At 54.1% G+C, this 16,769-nt stretch overlaps 6 protein-coding genes across 6 annotated transcripts; 4 read left to right on the plus strand and 2 right to left on the minus strand.

Annotated features, from left to right (window-relative positions):
- Positions 1-253: 253 nt before the first annotated feature.
- Positions 254-1,868, plus strand: TRIREDRAFT_57002 (uncharacterized protein; the record flags this gene model as incomplete). The annotated part of the gene is made up of 3 exons (XM_006962604.1): positions 254-491; positions 580-793; positions 866-1,868. 3 exons carry the CDS (start codon positions 254-256, stop codon positions 1,866-1,868), a joined length of 1,455 nt encoding a protein of 484 aa, XP_006962666.1.
- A 319-nt stretch (positions 1,869-2,187) lies between these two features.
- TRIREDRAFT_56565 (uncharacterized protein) lies at positions 2,188-2,723 on the minus strand (the record flags this gene model as incomplete). The annotated part of the gene is made up of 2 exons (XM_006962821.1): positions 2,188-2,291; positions 2,375-2,723. Coding segments are annotated over 2 exons (453 nt in total), but the record flags the coding sequence as incomplete, so codon positions are not given.
- Positions 2,724-3,865: 1,142 nt separating this feature from the next.
- On the plus strand, positions 3,866-5,497 carry TRIREDRAFT_56408 (uncharacterized protein; the record flags this gene model as incomplete). The annotated part of the gene is made up of 1 exon (XM_006962605.1): positions 3,866-5,497. One exon carries the CDS (start codon positions 3,866-3,868, stop codon positions 5,495-5,497), a length of 1,632 nt encoding a protein of 543 aa, XP_006962667.1.
- A 979-nt stretch (positions 5,498-6,476) lies between these two features.
- Positions 6,477-8,660, minus strand: TRIREDRAFT_104243 (uncharacterized protein; the record flags this gene model as incomplete). Its single annotated transcript, XM_006962822.1, has 3 exons — positions 6,477-7,970; positions 8,030-8,203; positions 8,280-8,660. 3 exons carry the CDS (start codon positions 8,658-8,660, stop codon positions 6,477-6,479), a joined length of 2,049 nt encoding a protein of 682 aa, XP_006962884.1.
- A 2,051-nt stretch (positions 8,661-10,711) lies between these two features.
- TRIREDRAFT_75260 (uncharacterized protein) lies at positions 10,712-12,468 on the plus strand. Its single transcript, XM_006962606.1, has 3 exons — positions 10,712-11,500; positions 11,594-12,049; positions 12,143-12,468. Exons 1-3 carry the CDS (start codon positions 11,237-11,239, stop codon positions 12,266-12,268), a joined length of 846 nt encoding a protein of 281 aa, XP_006962668.1. The 5' UTR covers positions 10,712-11,236; the 3' UTR covers positions 12,269-12,468.
- A 609-nt stretch (positions 12,469-13,077) lies between these two features.
- TRIREDRAFT_75262 (uncharacterized protein) lies at positions 13,078-15,688 on the plus strand (the record flags this gene model as incomplete). Its single annotated transcript, XM_006962607.1, has 2 exons — positions 13,078-13,846; positions 14,102-15,688. Exons 1-2 carry the CDS (start codon positions 13,082-13,084, stop codon positions 15,686-15,688), a joined length of 2,352 nt encoding a protein of 783 aa, XP_006962669.1. The 5' UTR covers positions 13,078-13,081.
- Positions 15,689-16,769: the final 1,081 nt, after the last annotated feature.

Below are 16,769 nucleotides of genomic sequence, written 5' to 3' on the forward strand. Positions count from 1 at the left end.
GTTTGTCACATGCGAGGTTTGGTTGGGAGTTGGAGGATGGGAAAAAAAAGTTGGTGATGGATGGACTTTTTGGTGGGGAATTGGCTCGGTGAGGGCGGGATGGTTGACCGAGGTGTGGGTGGGGTAAAGAAGGATTTGGTATTGAGCTTGCCTTGTAAGCCAGACTCGGCGTGCACTCACTTTTGCTTTCCTTACATGATTTTTTTTTGCATGAGAGGAGGAGAGTGTAAGTGGTTGTCCACGGCTAACAGTCATGGATAAGATTGAGCACCTGAAAAGAGAGATTGCGCAGCGGGAGGCTGAGCTGCAGGATCTACGCAAACAACTTGCCGAAGCGGAAGCAGAAAAGCCAAGCGTTGAAAATGGCAGGGATAATACGACGACGAGCCAGAGTGATGGTGGTGGTGGTGAGGGCTGGAAGTGGCCTTTGGAAGAGCACGAGTACGAGAGATATAGCAGACAGATGATTGTCCCCGATTTCGGACTCCAAGGTACTACCTCTTCCTCTTTACACTTTTGTCTTTTACGAATATGAGTCCACATGCTGAACATAAGGGGGGGAAAAAATAAAAACAAAAGGCCAGCTGAATATCAAAAATGCCAAGGTGCTCCTCGTCGGCGCAGGCGGGCTGGGATGTCCGGCAGCGGCGTATCTCGCCGGCGCGGGCGTCGGGACGCTGGGGCTCGTGGACGGCGATGCGGTCGAGGTGTCGAATCTGCATCGGCAGGTTGCGCATTCGACGGCGAGGGTGGGCATGATGAAGGTTGATTCCGCCGTGGCCTATCTCCAGGGGTGAGTGAGTCTTATGGTTTTGCAATGGGAATGGAGAATGACCCTCCGTGCTTAATGATACGGGCTTGACAGACTGAATCCTACCATCACATATCGTGCCCACGCAACTCATCTCACGCCGCAAAACGCAGAGGAAATCGTCTCCCAGTACGACCTCGTCCTGGACTGCACCGACCATCCCACCTCGCGCTACCTCATCTCCGACATCTGCGTCCTCCTGTCGAAACCACTCGTCTCGGCTTCCGCATTCCAAACCTCGGGCCAGCTCATTGTGCTCAACAGTCCCCCCGGAAAGGGCCCCTGCTACCGTTGCGTGTTCCCGAAGCCTCCTCCTCCCGAAAGCGTGATTGGATGCGGCGAGGGCGGCATCGTGGGGCCCGTGGTGGGCGTCATGGGCGTTTTGCAGGCGTTGGAGGCGATGAAACTTCTTGTACGGGGGGATCATCGCCGCTTGAAAAAGACGCGTGCGGATGGGACGACGACGGAGGAGGAGGAGGAGAAGGATGTGAAGCAGGTCGGGATGCTGCTGTTTAGTGCCATGGCGGATGTGCCGTTTCGGACGGTCAGGATGAGGGGCAAGAGGAAGGGCTGCTTTGCGTGTGGTGGCGGGGATGGTTCTGCGTTGACGCTTACGGAGTTGAAGACGTCGTTGGACTACGTCCAATTTTGCGGCGTCAATACACCTGTCAAGCTGCTTCGGCCAGAGGAACGCATTTCCGTGGCCGAGTACGAGAGGATAGCGCGGGAGAAACGAGCGCATGTGCTGCTGGATGTGCGAGAAAAGGAGCATTTCGAGCTCTGCAGCATTCCGGGGTCGGTCAATGTCCCCATCAGTCGGTTCACGGCTCGGCGAGAGGGTGCGGAGTTGGAGGATTTGATACCGGGGGGTGTTGCGGTGCTGCCTCCTGATGCGCCGATCTACGTCGTTTGCCGGGTGGGCAACGATTCGCAGATTGCGGCGAGGAAGTTGAAGGATTGGGGGCTCGATCGGGATGGGGAGCGGTTCATTGGGGATGTGTTTGGGGGGTTGAGGGCGTGGAAGGATGGGGTTGACCCGAGTTTGCCTTTTATATAGATGGCATCACGAACGTCGAGGACCGGAAAACAGAGATTGATGGAACGAACTGGGTTGCAATGCGAACAAGAGATTTTTCTCATTATAAGTGATACAATACATACTACACACCCGCGATTCCAAGACACCCCTGTCTGAGGAAACGGGGTACCATTTTGTGTGTCTTGCCTTCGTCATCCACCCGCGCAGCGTCAACGCAGCATGCTTTCGACAGAGGCAGAGCCGGGAGACAGAGGGAGAGATTTTCGTCTTACAAAATACAATTGCTAGCCCACGCGAGTGTTCCATCATCGCTTCGACGCCCTTCCCGGCTGCGGCTTCAGACAAAGGACGCAGACTTCTTCTTGTTGAACGCCCGCTGGTCCTTGAGCCACCTCCGGTATCCGGCCACGCTCTGGATCTTTTCGCCGTAGAAGTCGGGCACTGCGAACAAAAGAACCGTCAGTACAAAAAGCAGCCGTTATACGCACCATCCGAGGGGGGGGAAAAATTGGAATATAACAAACCTGGGTTGCCCGCGCTCGAGTTTGTAGGGTCGGCGCGGTGCCTCTTGATGCGCGCAAAGAACTCGGCCTCCTTCTGCAGCATCTGCGTCTTGAAGCGGTGGTTGACAAGATAGAAGACCTGGTTGCCGATCGTGGGCCCGATGAGCCAGCCCAGCCCCGCGCAGGCCATGGTCATGATGCCGAGGGTAAAGAAGGGGTCGAGCGGGACCTGGGCGATGAGCGGCTCGGCGAAGCCCTCGGCCAGGACGACGGTGCCGGCGGCGCCGCCCGCGAGGCCGGTGATGACGGAGAAGAGCAGCTGGATGCGCCGGCGGCGGAGGCGCAGCTTGAAGAAGGAGTTCCAGTCGAGCTTTGCCGAGGCCGGATCGCTGCTGGACTTGGCGTTGGTGCTGCTGCTGGAGTAGGGGCGGGCGCGGAGGGAGGAGGAGGAGGAGGAGGAGGATGACGAAGAGGAGGAGGAGGAGGTTCGGCTTGCGACGAGGCTGGCGATGGACGGCCGGGGGCTCGAGGCGGAGAGGGCGCCTTGTCTAGAGCTGGACAGGCTGTGGTTTGCTCGCGCAAAGGGTCGGGACAGCGCGAGGGCCGAGGGCTGAGCGCGCGCGGCGACGTTGGACGGCGGCAACGAGGTCCGGGGACAGCATCGCGTGAGGGACGGCGATGCGGGGATGCGCAGGCACAGCGTTTTGAGCGACATGGCGATGCTGGGGAAGAGGCGTCGCCAATTCAAAGAGGTGGCTGAGAGTCTTTGGCAAGGAGAAAAGTGACGAGCGGTTTGTGAGAGCAATGGCTGGGGAGCCTCTGGGTGCGTGTCGTGGATTGTTGTTGTTGTTGCTGTTGTCGAGGAGGCCTTTCTTGAAGTTTTTTTGCAGGGCTGAGAGATGAATGCCGAGCGGTTGCAGATGCTCAGTTATTACATACCTAAGGTAAGGTCGGGTGCTTTAGCAAGGCCAGGGTTCCCCACCTGATTGCGCCGAGCTCCAGCGGGCGAGTGGAAGAGGGCAGAAGGGAGGAAGAAGCTTGAAGCTCTTGGTTTGATGGCAGGTTTGATAAAAAGTACAGTGACTCTTTATTGATGATGTGATGCTCCATGATTCCAATTGTATAGGCTACCATCAAACCACTCTTCTCAACAATTGTTCCATCCATCTACATGGAAACTAGGTAAAGGTACTCATGGATATGAGGCGTATAGAATCAACGTGATATTAGAAGCTCACCTGCATTTACACCCCGGAATGACCGCTTAGTCATCACCTCGTCCATCCTTCTACTCTTCGCGTCTGATAACAAACGATGCTCATCCCCAATCGCCTCTCCTCCAGCACTTCACACGCGACATCCCGCCTCTCCCCATTCGCGCCATTGCGGCCCCTCGCCGAAAGCCATGAACACACCCGCCGGCTGCTCGCTAGCCCTCCGACTCCCCCGCTGCATCCTGTCATGATGCTCTTCGACCCCGAGTTCTGGGACCGCCGCCTGGCCGGCCGCGGCATGCTTCCTCTGTCTCGGCCAGGCGATACCAAGCGCAAACCAGCTCCCGGCAGCTCCTCGACAAGATCGCGCATCGTCATTCCCCTCGCCTCCAAGCCCGCCGACTACGTGCCCGGCAGCGGCCCGCCCCTGCAGCCCATCTCTCTGCTGCCCCCCGGCGACTCCACGGCGTACATCATCGAGCGCGTCCTGCTTCCGTCTCCAGGCCTTGCGCCCAACGGCCGGCCTCTGCCCAAGCGAATGGCCTACCTGATTGGCTGGCGCGATCTCCCCGCTGCGAGCAAGCTCGTCCCGGCCATGCAGGTGCTGGACTACGTCTCCCCCCGGACCCTCGAGGACTTTGAAGCACGGCTGGAGCAGGAGCTGGACGACGAAAAGGGCAGACTGGAGGCGGAACTCAAGTCAGATCTGGCGGCGCCACAAGCAAAGAAGAAGAAGAAGAGGGGACGGCCGCCGGCGCACAGCCAGATAGAGACTGCTGTTGTGGCCGAGCCAGAAACAGTGGCCCAGGCGAAAGCACGGCACAAGAAGGGAGTCATGAGCCTCTCGACGCCCAAGAAGCCACGGCTGGAGGAGTTTGAGTGGCTGTCGGACGAGGAGGGGAGCCCGTCGAGGCAGATTGCGCAGGAGCAGTTTCAGAGCGTGCATGGCTTTTTGCCTACCGACGACGACATGTCTGAAGGCTCGGAGAGTCTGCCACCCAGCGGAACATCCGCAGCTGCGCAGAACCATCTGCAAGCAGACTCTATACCCGCGAAATCCGGACGTCCGACTGCAGCACCTGTACAACCGTCCTCCTTTACCCGATCCGAATCATCGGCAGAGTCAAGTAGTGGGAGCCAGACGCCAGCCAACAGCTTACCAATACCGATGTCATCCGTCCAACAGAATGGCCACAATCAGCAGGCTCTGACAATCCCATCCGCGACACAGAGTGAGACGATATACCCCGAGAATGCGCCAGCCAGCGAAGCAGGCGACATAAAGAAAAGTGCCCCAGCAACGGCCAAGCCAAAGAAGTCCAAAAAGAGGCCCAGGCCTGAAGAGGATAGCCCGCCGACGCAGGCTGAGGGGGAAACAGACTGGGTAGTAGAGAGGATAGAGGACGTCGAATACTACGAGGTGGAAGGCCGCGGCGTCGTGCGATACTTCAAGGTCAGTTGGGAGGGCGACTGGCCGCCGGACCAAAAGAAGACGTGGGAGCCCGAGGAGAACATCCCGCCGAACCTGGTGCGGAACTTCTTCAAGACGTCCAGGAACAAGCGGAAAAGCATGGCCAAATCGGGCCCGGGCAAACAGAGCAGCGCCAAACAGACAACAGAAGCCAAGAACGGCGCATCCAGACAGAGCAGCTCCCACAAGCAGGGCCCCGTCATGAAGCAGTCGAGACTGTCCTGGCCCGGAGTCCGCAGGAAATACAGCAGCGTTAGTGAGGCCTTTGCGGGGGACCAGGACACTCTCGAGACAATGGACGAGGCCTACGACGGCGAGGAGGACGAGCTCATCGGCGACGGGCAGGACGAGTTCTTCGTCGTGACGGAAGGGGGCGAGGGCGAAATTTCCAGCCAGAGCCTGTGGCCGAGTGCCGGCGCTCTATCGAATGCATTTGGCGTATATCGGGGGTTCCCTTGACGATCGGATCGAAATTAGCGATTTACATATTGGGGTTTTTTTTTTTTTTTTTGCTTCTACAAAGGAGACGGCGATGCGAAACGGATGTTATGACGTTATCTGGACAACACTCGAATTGAGCCTCATCTTTTATGTCACTCTCCTTTTTCCCAAGTCTTCTTGACGGGAGTGGGAGAAGGGTTTCCGGCGCATTTGCGAGTTTGGTGTTTCTTTTTGCGGCGATGGTGTGCGTTTTGGGTTCAGGGAACGGAAGCTCATAGCCGTTCGTCTTTTGCAGTATAATTCAAGCTGAGGCTTTCAGCAGCCTTTATCTACCTTTTCTCCCTCTCTTACCATGTCGTGACAAAGCTGCAATGGGAGAATCTCATGTATCGTTGCCTGGAGTTTTTGAGCTCGTTTGACATCATCTGACGTTCGATATGCCAGTTGCACGCTTATTCATGAACGTACACAGTACCTTGGATCATACAAGACAAACCTCTCATACAAGACGTGTTCTTCATGCCTACCTAAATATGCCTCTTGAATCTACCTTGGGGTTTAAGAGATGGCATCTGACCTTTCCTGCACCTACGACTTTCGAGATAGACTGGGACTTGTACAACGTCAGACTCTGGTTTCACGGCCGTGTGTGCAAATGTGAATCGAATAGCAGAGTATATTCCTATCTTTTATAAGTGTTTCAGTATCCTCATGTGATCCATTGACCTCGTGGCCATCTTCATGTCCGATATACAGGTGGCTACCTGAATACCACGCCATACCTATTCACCGTGGCTGCTCTGTCAATGTTTCATAAGGCTATGAGTGTGGGCAACACTGAGTAGCCCTGATGAGGTCCGTCGAAAATAAGCATAGAAATATCCGATACCTGAAAAGTCCTGGCCGGTAAACATTTCAAACCTCAGTCCATGTCGAGATCCTGATAAGCAAATGTGATCCTTTTCCCCCAACTTCGTCCATTATTACCCTCGTCAGCTCAGTTTCTGCGCCCCCTTTTGAAAACCAAATTGTTCGAAGCAGTGAGAAACTCCTTGACGACGGGGGCCGCGGGCGTCTTCTTCATGTCGCGACATCCCATCTCACATCCCTTAGGGCAATCTGGCACCGCCTCCATACCGAGTCCCTGCTCCGCGGCCACCTCTCGCCTATGCTGGGCTACCATGCCGTAGTGCTCGTACTTGCGTCGGTTGATCTCGCCTTTGCACCTGTAGTGATCATCCCAGTAGTCTGCCCACTCCGGGTCCTGTAGGGTGTTTGCCATGAGGAGCTTAGTCTCGTCCTCGTCTGTGATGCTCCAGCCATGTTTACGGCGCTTCACTGTGGCATTGCTGCCTACAATGCGGTACTCGATATCTTTGTGCTTCTCGAGATCATCGAGATAACCGTCGACTTGGGTCTCGTCAAGGTCGTGCTGCAGGGCGATGCGAGTTCGGAGAGGGAGTAGCGTGGGACCTGTAGGAGCAGTGCGAAGATGGAGCGGAATATAGTCGTTGTAGGGATGACAGTTCCATTTGGCCTCTAGATCATCATCTGGGTGATGCTTCACCGGATTCTCCCGTGCTCGAGGGCTGTTTCTGGACTCATATACGTCGGTCGAGTCATCTAGGGACACTCGAAACTGGCCATTTGCCTCATCGTAGTGGTAGAAGTCGGAAAATGCACCACCCCATATAAGTTGATTAACCTTGGTGGCTTCGTAAATGGCCGTGAACTCGACAGTCAATGAGTCGTTGATTGGATCATAGTCTGCGCGGACGACCTTTGTCAATCCAAGGGTGCTGATGAAATACCAGATGCACTCCTTGGGAAATCCCTTGAACATCATGGCACGCGTGTATTTGCCAAAGGTGCATGACTTGTTGAATCTGCTGATATGGTAAGAGGATGTGGGAATGAGCCATGCCTCTGCACGATACTGGTGGCCGTCTTTGTTCTCGTATATGACAGCAGATGAAGCGGCAGCCGTGGTGAAGTCGGCAGCCGATTTGTGGTTAGCAAACTCCAGCATTACAGTCTTGGTCTGGTTATTGAAGATTGTGGCAGTATTGAGCACCTGGATGCTGATGAGTCCTCCTTGAGATCGAATGCCTCTGGAGATGTGGGCTAACGTTATGTCGGGAGGGAGATTCTTGAGTATGACGCGACGACTGGGCAACCCATGAACCCAGAGCCTTGGGCTCAGGTATCCCTCGATACTTGTGACGGCAGGATGGAAGTCCAGGCTCAGGAAACTACCTCTGTGAGGTTTGTCGATAAAGGGATCGGCTGCTCCAGGCGGAGCCATGTTCCAGGCTACAGGAGTTTGGTCGCCAGAAGAGTCGACAAGAGTATTCCCAGAAGCTTCCGCATCGGAAGAGACATAATCAAGCAAAAGATCCACCTCAGTATCGTCATCTCGTGTCTCTTGTGACTGCATAACTCTATCCGGGATTTCTGGTGTGGCAAATTCCACAGACGTTCTGTCGGGTGTCTATCACAGAATCCAGTCAGTACATCGCTCGACCTGGGATAGGTACATGCTCATCTTACATCCACAGCTCTGGAAGAAGTCGAGGTACCGCTTGCTTCCTCCAGCATTGCAATGTTTGACTTGACGATGTGACGAACGCCAGTGAGCGACTTGCTCACGGTCCGAATAGCAAGAAGGAGGCAAGCCTCTAATCCATCTTGGGGTGCGCCCTCGATGGTCTCCTCAAGTTCATTCTATCAAGATGCTTATGTTAGCCGATGCGTCTCCCATGTGAATTGAGGAATGGTCACTAAGGGGGTGTCTACTTACTGCCTCAAATACGATATACTGCAGCTGATGGAGCCCTTGCCATAGTGCATTCTGAATCTCTTGCACTTTATTGAGATGTCTGGCTCCTCTCATTGGCTGTTCATGGACCTTGTTTTCTTCGCTCTTGATCTTGTTGGCGTTGTTGGGAGTGGGTGTCTCGGCTGCCGGGTCTTGTTCAGGAGCAGCAACCAACGGTAGACCAGAGGGAACAACTGGATGACCAGTGCCACTGGGGGTTGCGGGTTCGTCTTCCAACTGAATCAAGAGGGCATTTCTTCCATCCTGTTTGTGGCCTGCCAAGGCAGAATCAGCGGTGGGCGATGCGGCCTTGGACGCAGGAGGCGTCAGGTCGATGAGCCGGTCTGCGACTCGAGGATCCATTTGCACCAAGATTCGAGGAACTCGATTCAGTTTGAACTCTGAATAGAAGCGGGATAGATGTGGAAGAGATGGAAAAAGAGTGCAGCTGCAAGACGGGAGGCAAAGTTAAGGCAGAAGGAGTGCAGAGGCCGCGGGCGGTGAGTCGCTCTTTGCAGTGTTGGAGTTGATTGCGTGCAGCAGTTGCCTTCTTCAGGCTGGCAGAATCTCTGCTATGCCATCCAGGTGCCTGAATACAGCAGCAGTCCAGTTGAGAGTGAATCACAGTAGAAGTCATGTTGGACAGATGCTCTCTGTGCAGATGAAGCACGGAGCAAAAGTGACTGCGTGAATGGGCAATATGTAAGTATGTATGATTGACAAACGGGACTACAATTGAATAGGTACATCCAGCAATGCTGTTTGGAACATGCAAACATGAAAGTTTGTCGTGATGGAATTTGACGAGAGCGAGTGACGGCTTGTAGAATGGGATGGGACTCTGGTATTGCCGAGATATTGAATTGCTTTTGGTGCTACTATCTCCCTTACCTACTACGTAGCACCTACCTGGCAATACATACCGGAATCGTATCCTTTTCCTCAGAAGATATACAATGTTTACACAGGCAAACGGGGCAGTGGGCTGTTTGTATGATCAGCCGAGTGTCACTGGTGGGATCCCGTTGACAAAGAGCCGCTTCAAACCAGGAATAGCTATTGAATTTTGACAGAAAGGAACAGCTGAGAAATGACTCTTCGTATATCAGGTCAAGAGAGAGGAGAGCAGCGGTCAAGGAACATGGCGACAATGTAAGTGGCAGATGAAAGAATGGGTAGTCGTGATGGTCATAGCACCTGAGCTGACTAGTACCACTGTTCGGCAGTGTCGACGGCTTTTCTTCTAGAACATGGCGTTTCCCCTTGCAGAAGGTTTCTGCGAGTGGCCCGTCAGCGAGCTAAAAGAAGAAAAGAAGAAAAAAAGAAAAGCGTCGAGGCTAGGATCAGGAGAATCGGGTGTCGATTTGATCTCGGCTAGGTGGACCTCGGCACGTCACAACTGCTGGGGTTGGACCAAGAAGGGGACGAAGAAGAATCGAGACAAGGGAGAAGAAAGAAGATGATGACCAAAGGGCGAGAGATCCGGAAGCAGGGGGGCCGGTGATGGCGATTCGGAGAATTCAGGCGTCTTGGCTCAGATGACGAACCTCATCTGCAGTGCTACTAGCAGTAGTGCCTAGTATGAGCGACGAGATTCACGATCCCGCGGAGAGATGCCGTTTCCCTCACGATTCGCCTCTATATTATTCCGATTTGCTGCTTCGTTTGGCGTCTTGGGGCAGGGATTTGCTGGAGCGGGAGTAGCCCGGAGATCTCATGCCGAGCCAAAGCCGAAGGCGGGTGAGTATCGAACAAGTACCGCGACTTGTCTAGGAAATGCTGCTTGACCCCTGTGCTGTACGAATGTGAATTGGTTGACGGTGGCACAATACATAGTAGGTAGGCAAGGTATATGAGTACCTAAGGTAGTTGCTAGGCAAGCTGTGGCTGTATGACACATGACTCTCTATTGACTCTCGTCACACCGACGATAATAGAAGCCGTAATACTGACAATGCATTATTGAAGACGGTGAGAAGCACAGAGAGCAGCGGTATCTGAACCGAGAAACATCCATTTAGGCAGTGATACAATTTGAGGGGGAAATGCAATGCAAACCTATACGGATACCTGAGGTGATCTTTGGGTTGCATTGCCTTCAAACGCACCCGACAAACCCCCATCACCAACAGCCATCAATGCCTGAATCGCAAGCAATAAAGTCCCCAGTACGCAAAAGTACCTACTTGTCCCTCTCCACTCGCTAGCACCTCCTCTCCCGCAACAAGCGTCTGCAGGGCTGCAGCTTCCCAAAGACGTACTCGCACAGCAGATTGGCTTTTCTTACGTACCAGTTTTGCCTCTGAGTGGCTGCTTTTCTTGTTTCCTTCCTGAGGGCAACGGCGAGCCAAGCGTCTCTTTGCTTCTTCACTTCCGGCAGTCTTGTCAACGCTGTCTTTGCTCCCTGTACTCGCTGCGTACCGGATACCTCCCGCCTGTTCCTGTGTCCCTGCGCACCGCCAGTCCCGCCCATTCCAGGGGTACGCGACGTGTACTTGCGACCTCGACGCCTGTTCAAGCCTGGCCGCTCTGCTGCTCCCCATCTCTGGACGCAGCTCGCCAACAAATCTCCGCGGGACAGCATCTCCTTGTGCCTGTTTTGCATTTCAAATTTTCTCTCTTCTCCTACTTTGTCATCATCTCGGCTTCTTCTCGACTGTCTCTTTGTACTTCCCGCTATTTCCTTTGAGACGAAGGCATCTGTATATTATGCGACCAACGCCCTCATAACCCCCCCGGCAATACTTGATGACAGAGGAGCCTCAGCTCTCTTCAACCGCCAAACAGCTCCCTTCGCTTCTTCAGCACTGTCTCACCACCAGCCTCGCTTATTCCGCCAAGCACCACTAGAGACTCTGTCTATATCTGCCTCCCAAGTCATATTCTACCCTCTCGACTGATACCAGCATCGCCCGTAACGCATAGAAACAGGCGCCATCATGCCGGCCCGCCACCACTCTTGGAACTTCAACATTGACCGGTTCCTCAACCCCTTCATACCTCCTCCGCCATGGAACCACATCCCGTATCCCATCGCCTACTGGTTTGGTTATCGCAAGACCAAGCCCCAGAGCACGGGCAACCTGATGCCCGTGTTCTGGGCATTCATCGGCGTCTTTGGTGCTATTGCCATGATTGAAGCCGTTGGGAAACACGTTGCCTCCTTTCCTCCTCACCACGTGCCTTTGATCGTGGGCAGTTTTGTAAGTCAGCCCCCCGGAATGTAAACTTGTGTAAGGGCACGAGCATGTGCACACATATTCGTAGCCTTCACAACTGACTAGGACCGCGTGTAGGGCGCTGCTGCTGTCCTTGAATTCTACGTTATTGAATCACCTCTCGCACAGCCGCGAAATGCCATCGGTGGACAAGTCATCTCCGCCATTGTCGGCTGTGCCGTAGGCAAGCTCTTCCTTCTCAGCGACAACTTTGAAGATATCAAGTGGCTGGGCGGTGCCCTGGCCTGCGCTTCAGCCACCGCCCTCATGGCACTGACCAAGACGGTTCACCCGCCGGCCGGTGCGACGGCTCTGTTGGCCGTGGTCGACCCTACTCTAATCCAAGTCGGGTGGTTTCTGATTCCAGTCATGCTGCTGGGATGCAGCCTGATGCTCGGTGCGGCGCTTGTGATTAACAACATTGAGCGCCAGTTCCCCGTCTACTGGTGGGCTCCGGAAGACTTGAGACAGCCCAACTCCATGTTCCGCCGGCGGTTGTCCAACAAGAAGGCTGCTGAAGTCAAGGCCGAAGAAGTCAAGCCCGCAGATGCGAGCAGCGGAGAAGACAGATATGTGTCGGACGTGGAAGCCACCTCCGCCGCCAAGAATGAAGAGGAAAATGAAGAGGAGAGGGAAGACCGAATCTACGCCGCCGATATCATTATCAAGCCGGGACATGTCATTGTGCCGGAGCACATCTATCTGACCCAGGAGGAGCAGCAGTATCTGGAGATGATCTCCAAGCGTCTCTGAGCACGTACACACACAGCATTAGCACACAGCACGCATATGTCCTCATGTTACAAGGCACATGTACAATCACATGCATTATCAGCGTCATGTTGTGGAGGAGGTCTGCTGATTTTCGACGGATTTCGATGATTTCTCATGTGTTTCTACCATTAGCCAGCGGATGCATCCATCACCAAGCTTGCATGGCATTTTTTTCTACAATGTTTACACTAATCAATGATGTCTACCTTATGAGATACCATCTATAGTCTTTTTCTTCTTCTTCTTCTTCTTCTCACCAACACACAATACAGTCGATGAATTCTTGATATTGATACCTTGTCGTTACTGTTCTTCTTTGCGCCTGGGATGAGCCTCAAGATTCCGCCCATTTTGCACGCTAGAATCGGCGTGAGCCCCCAATCGGCCTCGCAATTTCATTTCCCATACTAACCTAACCATCACTCCAGCAGACGCATCAAAAGCCACATGTGCAACAGTGTTGTTGTGTCTTCGCTTTGTGTGATGTCCGTCGCTGTCTGTCCAATCACTGAGCTTGGTTGTGTGAGCTGAGCCCAACGCTTATTCCCTTTCCGATCTGTGCGGCTTCTGCCTGCATGCCGTCTGAGTCACTCCGGCGAGCTTCTTTTGGACGAGGCAAACGTCGCCGACATGACTACCCGCTTGACAAGATGTGCATATAATCGCGGAATGAGGGGGATTCAATCTAATATATATAGCTATAGAACGAGTGGATCTGCCCTCTCCTGTCTCAATCTTTGTTTCGCTCTTCGTCTTACAGGCCACCACTCGCTTTATTCGGCTACTCACACCATGGCCGCAGCAGAGGATCAGGCCCAAGAGGTGCCTTGGTTCCTCAAGACATCTTATCCCGTCCTTTTCCCCTCTCACGAAGACCTGTTCAAGTCGCCAGCCGCTTTTGACAAGCATCTCTCCGACGAGCTGCGGGGTGACTACGGGGTGCTGTCCTTGGAGAGCCTGGAAGTGGGAGACTCGATGGACGGCATCACATTGACCGGCGAAGCAGAAGCGCCATCAACAAGCGACGCAAAGAAAGACGACGAGGAGTTTGCGAACCGAATGTTGACGGAAAACGCAGACGTTGCGTTCCGATCTACAGAGAATGCGCTGGTCGACTTGTTCTACGAGATGGAGGAGGTTGTTTCCGGGGAGCGTTTGAAGGAGCTGCTCGATGCGGCGTGGGCGGTCCATCCGCTCATCACGTTGAAGACGATATTCAACGCGCGGTCGATTCATCTGGGCAAGAGCTCGAAGCATGTGTTTTATCGAGCTGCAGGGTGGTTGGCGAAGAATCACCCGCTCACACTGATTGGCAACCTGCGATGGCTGAGTCGGCCCGTGATCGAGAAGAAGAAGAAGGTGGTACGCAGTAAGGAGGACGAGGCGGACGAAGGGTTTGTCAAGATTGAGAAGCGGGAGGGGGATGAGGATGCGGTGGATCGGTTTGATGTGCGGTATGGCGTTTCGCATGGGTATTGGAAGGATTTGCTGAATATTCTTGTTTTGGGGATGGAGAAGAAGTTGGATGTGCTTGAGGATCCGAGGAGTGTGTTGAATGTGGAAAACGAGATCATCAAGAATGCGGTGATTGCGAGGCGGCAGGGAGGAGGAGGGAGGAAGAGTATTGCTAAGAGGAGGGCTGGGAAGCCTATCAAGAACAAGGCGCGCGTGCAGAAGAAGACTGTGGCGCCACCCAGACATGCCCTCGAGGAAGAGACTGTACGCATTGGGAACCCGGAATTTGCTCAGCAGAGGGAGGGCTTTGAGGCGTACCGCCTGCGAGAGGAGAAGAGGGCCAAAAGGGCGGCCAAGACGGAGGAGCAGAAACGAGAGGAGGAGGCGGCAAGGGTTGAAAAGGCCAAGCTGGAAAGACATCGCGAGCGGGACAGTCGTCATGAGGCCGCCATGGAGAGGTTCAACTCCGACCCCGTGTATCGCGCTCTGCATGTCACCGTTGCACGTCTCTTCGCCGAGCAGCTCCAGTCCGACCTGGCAGCCCTTGGACATGCCGACCCCAGGGCGAGGAAGAACATCTCGCTCTGCGCAAAGTGGGCTCCCTCGCACGGCAACTTTCACGACAGACATACCTCCATCATCAGCTCCATTGCCGAAATCATGTACCCCAGGGAGTCCCTCGGCAGCGTCGTCGTCGTCTCTTCTGCACCGGATGTCAGCAGGGAGGTCTATCTCCGGTATGCGCGGGAGCAGTACCGCAAGGACGTGTCCGCGCTGAGGAAGTACCTCGAGGTTGTCGAGCGGGATATCAGTGCTCAGACGTTTGACAAGATCAAGTACGACCGCGTGCCGTCCATTGCGATGAGGAACTACACCAAACTCTTCGTCCAGAAGGATCTCGATCGTTTTGAAGAGTATCTCGGCAAAGTCGCCGAAGGAAAGGCCAACATCTCGGGCGCCGTCCTCATGCCCTCAACCATGGTGCGCAGCGCATCGGAGCACATCCCTTCGGCATCAATCCTGGCAAGCCTCCGCCCGCAGCAGATCATCGACGCCAAGATCATGGAGCTTGAGGCCAAGGTCGTCGACAGCCAGTGGAAGACTCTCGTCCAGCGGATCAAGGACTCGGGCACCCTGTCATCATGCATCGCGGTCTGCGACGTCTCGGCCAGCATGACGGGCCCCGTCTTCAAGGATGGCACGACGCCGATGCATTCTGCGGTCGGGTTGTCGCTCCTCGTGGCGGAGGTGACGGAGCCGCCGTTTGGGGGGCACTTCATCACGTTTTCTTCGCGGCCGCAGTTGCAGGCCATTGATGCGAGGCTGTCGCTGGGCGACAAGATTCGGAACATGATGGGTGCGGACTGGGCCATGAATACGAATTTCGTGGCCGTCTTTGAGGACTTGATTCTTCCGACGGCGGTGGAAAAGGGGCTCAAGAGGGAGGAGATGCTGAAGCGGGTGTTTGTGTTTAGCGATATGCAGTTTGATGCCGCGGAGCGGGGCTATTATGGGCATCATGGGGACAAAGACAAGATAACGTGGGCTTCTTCGTACGAGAGGATCAAGGCGAAGTACGAGGAGCACGGGTACGAGATGCCAGAGCTGGTGTTTTGGAACCTGGCCGGTGGCAGGGCGGGCTATGGCGGTGGTGGCGGAGGAGGGCAGGGGGATGAGGTTGCTCCGAAGCCGGTGCTTGCGGGGGAGAAGGGAACGGCGCTGGTGAGCGGGTATTCGCAGGGGATGCTGAAGGTGTTTATGGACAATGGCATGTTTGACGAGGCCGAGGAGGAGGAGGATGGTGATGGGGGCGAGGTTGTGGAGGGGGATATGGTGGAGGTTGCTGCGCCTGGGGAGGCAAAGAAGGGCAAGACGGATCCGTTGGCTGTGCTCAAGAAGGCGGTCTCGCATAAAGCGTATGATATGTTGCGAGTGTTGGATTAGATCAGTTGGACTGCTTGATGATGAATTCTAGATGATATTTGCAGTTTTGGATGCACGAACGTGGGCATGCCTGCACCACGCCAACAAGAACTAAAACAGCAATCTATAGACGATAATCAAATACTCGATACCTTGCAGACGGTAGCTAGTTGAAGAAGCAATTCCATGATGCACGATGATTCAGTACATCACTTGAGCAAAAAGAGAAGAGCATCGTGAGATGAGGGACGTGAAAGGCAAAAAGACAATGCTTGGGCCAAACCGTGGATTGAACACGGGACCTCTTGCAGTTGAGTTGGGAACCCAAAGCAAGAATCATACCACTAGACCATTTGGCCGATGACTTTGACGGGAATAAGATCCAGAAGAGTGCCTTATCAACCTCAACCACTTTAGACTGCATCAAGGCCACACTGCGGCATGAAAAGAGCAGATTGAAGCCGAATTTGATCAATATTGATTATTGTTGGGCATGGGGCTATGAGAATAATGTCTTGTTTTGATGTGGGCTGAAGCCCTGAGCTATGTATGCGGTAGTCGGGGGGAGTCGCTTGGTCCTCCAGGCGGCGTTTGGACGTCTTTTTGCAGGGTAAGGCAGAACCATCAGAACCGATAAGAATCACGAACCCCATGAAAAGCAGAATCAAGAGAATAAGTTCAAGAATACCATTCACCTCTTTTATTTTTCGAAATGTAGTATAAGATAGGCGATTTGTGTTGTCGTGACTTCGAGTGGTGGTAATCTGTTCAGCAGCATTCACTGATCATTTTGCACGACGAACTACAACGCTGAAGAACTTGCCTAGGCATGTCCAAGATGTAGGTAAATGCATAAAACCCCAGCCGCAACTCGCGAACAATTAACCGGATGACAGCACTGAGTGTCTCAATCAACTATCGACATCAGATGAGCCTCAGACTGACATCATAGCGATAAGGATGCATAGAGTCAATGGATCGATACTGTGATGTGTATTGTGACACAGTCAAGACGAAAAGAATGACCAGAAAGACGCTTTCACGAGAGACGCCAGGAGAGACAGATCCGTGCTGACCACACCTCTCTTCCACGCCCAGCACT

Source organism: Trichoderma reesei, assembly GCF_000167675.1.
Source record: "Trichoderma reesei QM6a unplaced genomic scaffold TRIREscaffold_3, whole genome shotgun sequence".
Classification (NCBI taxonomy): Eukaryota; Fungi; Ascomycota; class Sordariomycetes; order Hypocreales; family Hypocreaceae; genus Trichoderma; species Trichoderma reesei.